The sequence below is a fragment of the Mandrillus leucophaeus genome, unplaced genomic scaffold (genome assembly GCF_000951045.1).
Source record: "Mandrillus leucophaeus isolate KB7577 unplaced genomic scaffold, Mleu.le_1.0 Scaffold58, whole genome shotgun sequence".
In the NCBI taxonomy this organism is placed as follows: Eukaryota; Metazoa; Chordata; class Mammalia; order Primates; family Cercopithecidae; genus Mandrillus; species Mandrillus leucophaeus.
Window position 1 is genome coordinate 2,092,455 of NW_012106252.1, and position 7,739 is coordinate 2,100,193.

At 45.8% G+C, this 7,739-nt stretch overlaps 1 protein-coding gene across 1 annotated transcript; it reads left to right on the forward strand.

Annotated features, from left to right (window-relative positions):
• Window positions 1-836: 836 nt before the first annotated feature.
• On the forward strand, window positions 837-7,157 carry KRT33B (keratin 33B, type I). The gene is made up of 7 exons (XM_011998895.1): window positions 837-1,228; window positions 2,659-2,741; window positions 4,026-4,182; window positions 5,095-5,256; window positions 5,350-5,475; window positions 5,652-5,872; window positions 6,698-7,157. The coding sequence occupies exons 1-7, from the start codon at window positions 881-883 to the stop codon at window positions 6,813-6,815; spliced, it is 1,215 nt and encodes a 404-aa protein (XP_011854285.1). The 5' UTR covers window positions 837-880; the 3' UTR covers window positions 6,816-7,157.
• The last annotated feature ends 582 nt before the right edge of the window (window positions 7,158-7,739 follow it).

Sequence of the window (7,739 nt, forward strand, 5' to 3'; positions counted from 1 at the left end):
TGGGAGACCTCTCAGAGGCTTGGTGTCCTTATCTACAAACCTTTGCAGCATTTTGAGAGGACTGAAGGAGCTGGTGCATATGAGGTGTCTGGCACAGTGCCTGGTGCACAGTGGAGACTCAGCAAGCAGGACCAATCACCAGTGACAGAGTTACACTGTGCACGGGCATGCAGCACAGTGCTTCATGCAGAGTAGGTGCTCCCAAAATTTTAGTTTTCTTAATGTTCTTGTGAACACTGAATACTAGTAGAAACAGAGGTGGGTGGCTTCCTGCAGCCCCATAGGAAGAGGGTAGAGTTGCCTCCATCTGCCTGGATGGAACTGCAAAGGGATCCTGAGCCAATGGCCTTATAAGTCCTTTCTGAGGTCGGCTTCCAGGATTCCCTATCACATAGTCTAGTTTCTAGATAGGTTTCCTCACATGGCGTTTCTCACAGAGTCTTAATTGAGTACGAACTGGATGAGACACAAGCCTTTCCTCATTTAGGAGAAAGAGGCACTGACGTGCCCCCTACTCTGGGGACAGGGCCCAGCTGTCACTCTAGCTCAATGTCCCATGGATGAGCGCTGCTATGGGCAAGGTTGGTCACTTTGAAGCCAAACCATGAAGCTCTTACTTAACCAATCGGCATGTTTTGTGAGGAGTCCTGACTTAGCAAGAAGCCAGAGTAAAACATTTTATGAGGTATAGGACTCAGGTGAATTGGCTAAATAACAAATGGAAAAATCAGCAAAGGAGGTAAAAAGGGGGAATGCTTGACACGGTTGCCACACCCACTGCTGACAGAATATAAAGCCCTGGAGAGGACCAGGGCTTATCCCAGGGAAAAGGAATCAGGTTTTGAAACTGACTTCCAGAGCTCCACTGCCTCCCTGCACCATGCCCTACAACTTCTGCCTGCCCAGCCTGAGCTGCCGCACCAGCTGCTCCTCCCGGCCCTGTGTGCCCCCCAGCTGCCACGGCCGCACCCTACCCGGGGCCTGCAACATTCCTGCCAATGTGAGCAACTGCAACTGGTTCTGTGAGGGCTCCTTCAATGGCAGCGAGAAGGAGACCATGCAGTTCCTGAACGACCGTCTGGCCAGCTACCTGGAGAAGGTGCGTCAGCTGGAGCGGGACAACGCGGAGCTGGAGAACCTCATCCGGGAGCGGTCCCAGCAGCAGGAGCCCTTGCTGTGCCCCAGCTACCAGTCCTACTTCAAGACCATTGAGGAGCTTCAGCAGAAGGTGAGGAGGTGGGCCCCACACTGCCAGCTTAATGAACTACTTATCTATATTTAACATACTAACCTGTGAATGGATCTAAGTCTGTTCACAGTAATGCTGAGAATGGTAAAGACATAGATTCACTGGCTTAGGTATGACATCAAGTAGTCTTAGAAAATCTGTTGTAGAACCACAAGCAAAGGATGCAGGCTGGTGTTAGAGTGAAGCGTTAGACCAAAATCAGTCATAACAATCTTATATGGCTTCTTACTCCAAACCGGAATATCTGATTTTTTGGTTTGATTATAATAACCTGGTTTTGTTTTCAGAGCATTATAGCATTTTTAAAAAGTATGCACCTGATTTATTTTCTATGCTAAGAATTTCCTAAGTAAATCTCCAAATATTTAAAGCCTTTCAAAGCTTCAGCAAAAGAGCGTTTATGGCAACACAAGAGAGTCGTTGACTCCAGCAGTATCTACAGACATATGGACCATCCTCTAGAGCAGCCATGTATACAGATGACAATATGGGGCCATCCATTCTGGAGGAGAAGTGGATATAAGTAAGGAGTCCACAGAGAATTGGGACTGGATACCTGGTGTAGGTTAGGGAGGGATCCCAGAAGAGGCAATATCTGAGTAGGGTTTGAAGGATGAGTGGGAGTTTATATCCAATTGTACAAGCCCTTGATTCTTGGAGGGAATTGACTGTCCACTGTTCTGTAGATCTGGAAAAGCAGATGCCAGGAAAGGGTTGTGCTATTTGAATATCATTCATTTATTTACCCAGAGTTGGAGAGTATTAGGCACAGTGCTGGGATGGGGGATAATATACTGAGTAAGATGGTCTCTTTCCTTCAGGAGCTCACAGTCTAACAGGGCAGATAGATGTGGAAACAAAATGATCACACAAAGGTCATAAGAAGTGTCATCGATTAAGTATGTGGGTTACACAAGGGGTCCTGCTAGTGGGTGAGGGCATTCTGGGTAGAGCAAGAAGCTTTTTGCCAACGCATGAACAAGGGCAATATGAGGGGAGAGTGGAGAGAAGTCAGCAGGTGGAACAAAGTTGGTATGTGTGTGGGATAACCAACTTGTTCTGGCTTGCCTGGGACTTTTCCCATTTTAGCATCCCAGGAACCCCTCAGTCCTGAGTAAACCGGGATGATTGGTCACCCAACCCTTGGGTGACCCTTGGATGCCCAGTAACCTCAATTATTGCAGGAAGTCAGAAGCAGATAAGAATAGAATTCACGATGAATTCACATTGTTTGTCCTGGTTTTGAAATGGTCAGTTTTATGATCAAATCCTCCTTTTATCCCAGAGCTGAAAATCTGGAAGGACTCAAAGCTATTTGGGAGGAATGTGGCTGAAAGAAAATAGCATTTCACTTTAAGGCACAAGGCATTTCTTGGTATAACCCATTTCATGATTAATCCTATCCCCAGATCCTGTGCAGCAAGTCTGAGAATGCCAGGCTGGTGGTGCAGATCGACAATGCCAAGCTGGCTGCAGATGACTTCAGAACCAAGTAAGATTTTCCTAACCATCACAGCGGTCTCATAATGGACAGGCTGAATTGCAAAGTGATGAGCTCCCTATCCTGGAAGGGTGGAAGCAGAAATTTCTGGATGATATTGGGAGGATTCTTGTATTGGGTTAGGATTAGGTTAAATGTCAAAGCCTCTTCAATAGGTGCTCAGATTCTGTGTTTTAAGGTTTTTTTTTTTTTTGAGATGGAGTCTTCCTCTCTCATCCAGGCTGGAGTGCAGTGATGCGATCTTGGCTCACTGCAACCTCCGCATCCCGGGTTCAAGCGATTCTCCTGCCTCAGCCTTCCTAGTAGCTGGGATTACAGGCATGTGCCACCAGGCCCAGCCAATTTTTGTATTTTTAGTGGAGACGGGGTTTTACCATGTTAGCCAGGCTGGTCTTGAACTCCTGACCTCAAGTGATCCACCCACCTCAGCATCCCAAAGTGCTGGGATTACAGGCATGAGCCACTGTGCGCAGCCCTGTGCTTTAAGTTTGATTGTAAGACAACATCCGTTCTTACTCCTTTTCAACCCAATGTCTGGACTAAGTTTAAAAGTGATTTTCACATTGATCTCTTTGTATACATTAGTCACTGTCAACCTACCAAAAAGAAGTTATTAAACCACAAAAACAGGAGGCAAAATCCATTTCCTTTCAGAGAATCAATCAATACTTTTAGGTGTGACCGTTATTACAATCATGAAAATCCTTTGCATTTTCCTGGAATCTTACAGTTTACAATATAATTTTACCTATATCATCTTCAGTCCAACCCTGTGAGGTGTTAGTTTTGTCTTCATTTTACAGTTGAGGAAATCAAGGCTCAGAGAGATTAAAGTATCTATCTACAGTCATTCAATGACAAGACTGGCTCTAACTGACTCTGAATTCAGTGTTTTCTTCCACAACACTAAATTGCTTCTTGGCAAGGCTGGAAAGGATGGCAGGACGTCTGGAGTAGGCTTACGAAGGGCGCTGATTCACTTGAGATGGCAAAAACAGCAGGGCTTAGTTGACAGCAACTTGTAAACGAGATTTTTAGAACAAACGTAGTTCATGTTAGACTAAACTATCCACAGGCATCCCACCAATACCTTTTATGTGTGTCTCAGTGACAAAATAGGCCTTCTCACTCAGTACAGGAGTATTTTCTCCCTTAATATTTTTAAAATTCAAAATATTTCAAAATATAATAAAATTGACTAAGTCAGCCAAGTAAAGCCTGGGAAACAAAGACTTTTTTTTTTTGACCTCTTTTGACCTCTGGCTGTGTGTGTAGGTACCAGACGGAGCTGTCCCTGCGGCAGCTGGTGGAGTCTGACATCAACAGCCTGCGCAGGATTCTGGATGAGCTGACCCTGTGTAGGTCTGACCTGGAGGCCCAGGTGGAGTCCCTGAAGGAGGAGCTGCTGTCCCTCAAGCAGAACCATGAGCAGGTAAGAGTCCTAGCCCCCAATATCCCAATACTGAGAGCTCTGTGATCCCCCTGAATAGAATAAGGTAGGTCTTGATTTGCTAAGCACCCTAGACCTAACAACATTTAGCTGGTTGCTCAAAAAGTACTTTGGGACTTGTTGGGGAATGAGTGACAGCTTCCCTTTTTTACATAAAGGAGGGTGGTAAGCTGACCTATTTCCCCTTGGGACCCAGACATATATGGCTGAAAGATCACACAAATATCTTTAAACTACTGTCTACTGTTTGATGCTATCTATTAGCTTCTGAAGAGGTGCCGTGTTAAAGACCGAGACTGGAAGGAGATAGAAAATATTCTTATACTCTGTTTCATCTAGATAACTAGAACTCAAGCTGGATGAATGGATGGATGGATGAATGGATGGATGGATGAACTGAGTGATGGGAAAAACGGAAGAAATGAAATAACTCAAATAATGGTTGATTCAGATCTCATGGCTGAATGCAATACAGGAAATCAGATGCATGTCTCAAACGTTAGATGTTTTCATGATGAAAACATGTGTCATACTCCAGTAGTATCCCATGAAATAAATAGGAGGAACGAAACCTGGTTTCTCTATATTTAAGTAGCAACAATTGTAAGCCAATTATCATGCCAGGCTTATCACTGAGCAAAGGGGAAATAAGAAAGAAATGATAGAATCTTGGATTGGGTAGAAATATTAGCAATCATTTAATGAAGCAGTCTTATCATACAGATGAGGGAAGGGATTCAGAGAAGAGGCCAGAATCTCCAGAGGTGGCAGCTGGGCTTCAACTCATGTTTCCTAAATTGCAATGCAATCCTCTTCCCATTTTATTGAACTGCCTCAAAGAGGTTATTGATAGACTTCTTTCTGTGGGTTTATTTCTTCCCTTTTCTCCATTAGGAGGTCAACACCTTGCGCTGCCAGATTGGAGACCGCCTCAATGTGGAGGTGGACGCTGCCCCTGCTGTGGACCTGAACCAGGTCCTGAACGAGACCAGGAGTCAGTATGAGGCCCTGGTGGAAACCAACCGCAGGGAAGTGGAGCAATGGTTCGCCACGCAGGTGGGCATCTAAGCACATGGCCACTCAGGAACTGAGGCCCACCCTACGGCCCCGGAGGCAGGGTCTGATCCTTTCTCCCCTTGGGTGTTTCAGACCGAGGAGCTGAACAAGCAGGTGGTATCCAGCGCAGAGCAGCTGCAGTCCTACCAGGCGGAGATCATCGAGCTGAGACGCACGGTCAATGCCCTGGAGATCGAGCTGCAGGCCCAGCACAACCTGGTGTGTATTGTTCAGCCCTGCTGGTGAACGATGGGAAGTTGGGAGGCAGAGTCCTGGGGACACCCTTGGGGCCACACACTCTCCTTAGCTCCTTGGAACTTGTGAGTTTTTTGGAACTCCATGGAGGAACCCTACAAGGAGCAGCTCTCTGACATTCCTGATCTTCTCCACCACAGCGAAACTCTCTGGAAAACACGCTGACGGAGAGTGAGGCCCGCTACAGCTCCCAGCTGTCCCAGGTGCAGAGCCTGATCACCAACGTGGAGTCGCAGCTGGCGGAGATCCGCTGTGACCTGGAGCGGCAGAACCAGGAGTACCAGGTGCTGCTGGATGTGCGTGCCCGGCTAGAGTGTGAGATCAACACGTACCGGAGCCTCCTGGAGAGCGAGGACTGCAAGTGAGTACCTGGTGGGCGGCACCCCTACAAGGCACAGTCACTATTCTACTGTAGGATAAAACAGGGACTTTGAAGATCAAGTTTCAGATGCCAACCTGTCTGTAGAGGCCAGAGTTTTATATTACAGCTGTGGGAAGTATTGGATATTTATTGCTAACATTACCCGGGCTAAATATATTTTCTTTTACAAAAGATAGACATGGGACTTGACTGCTTCCTCCAGCAGAGATTTTTTGGATGCTGATGGGCAAATAAATCTTTCTATCTTCAAGACTGTCTTGTCACCACAAAAAGGAAAACAAAACTGTAACAATGATCACTTTTTCTGATTTAAATGGAACTTTCAAATCCTCCATTTCATTAATTCTTGTTAGAATCATCTGAGGCAGGCAGAGTGGGACTCATTATCACCATCTTATAGATGAGCATTTGAGTGTCAATAGGGATGATGATCAATCACTAACAATACGGCAATTGCCAGCGAACATAATATTTTTACGAACACAATCTTGTGGAATTTTCATAATCCTGTGTGGTTGGTACTACCAGTCCTACCTTACAGGTGGGAAAGCTGAGGCTTAGAAGGAGGAAGTGACTTTCTTGTGTATCCAGGGTCATAGAGGGAAGGCTGGCATTCCACCCTACATGTTCTTTGCTCATTTCTGCCATTGTATCAGAACTCTGTAGAAGAAGTGATCCAAACAAGGCATGGCTTCCTAGGACATCAGAGAACCATTTCTGCTTGTTTCTATGTCTCTTTGGGTTGAGCCTCCCTTGTTTGAATCACCCTTCTCATGCTGACAGTATAATGCTTCTGCATCCCAGGCTGCCCTCCAACCCCTGCGCCACCACCAATGCATATGAAAAGTCCATTGGATCCTGCGTCACCAATGCTTGTGGTCCTCGTTCCCGCTGTGGGCCCTGCAACACCTTTGGGTGCTAGATACTCTGGGGCCAGCAGGAGTATAGCATGAAGACAGAACTACCATCGATGGGCCAGTTCCACATCTCTGACAACCATCAGCCAGCAGACCCCACCCCAAGGCATCACCACAAATTATGGTCTGGAAGGAGAACAAATGCTCAGCGTTTGGGTCTGATTCTGAACCTAGGCCCACTTGATCCTCCTCACCCCAAGCCCTTCTCCTGTACTCAGTTTGGGTTCTGATGGTCAGAGGTTGGAGCTGTGACAGTGGCATACGAGGTGTTTTGTTCTCTCTGCTGCTTCTACCTTTATTGCAGTTCCCCAAATCGCCTAATAAACTTTCCTCTTGCAAAGCAGACATGATTCTCATTTGTATTCATTATTTTCAAAGTGTTGACTCTCTGTGTGCTTCTTATAAAGCCACTTGAAAGCAGAAGGTGGACTTTATAGGTTAATCATCTCTTAAAAGGTCTTCATCACCTTCATTAACATTCATTAAGCACAGTGAGTCCCAGCATCCACTTAGGCCAGCATAAAACAAGTGGGATCACTAGGACAAGAGGCCTCATCTGAATATGATAAACATATTTCTCATGGGACCTTACTCAGTAAAATGCAACGGATAGCATCTCTAGACAGTTCCACTCTTTCTTTTAAGTCCCTACCAGAGGATGACAGAAGTTAATATTTATTGAACACCTACCAAATACCAGGAATTGTGCTACTAATTTTTTCTCTTCCTCACAGTGAGGAAGGATCAATGGCAGGACTGAACCCAGAGTTCACTCTCTGCTTGTCAGTTACACATAAGGTGTGACTATGAGAGGATAAAACTGATTTCAAACAAGCACCCAGAGCTTATACATCCTCCTGGGGAGACACAATGCTATTAGTGCTCAAAGCATCTTTGAAACTCTCCTTTGTGAAATACTGAGTAACTCA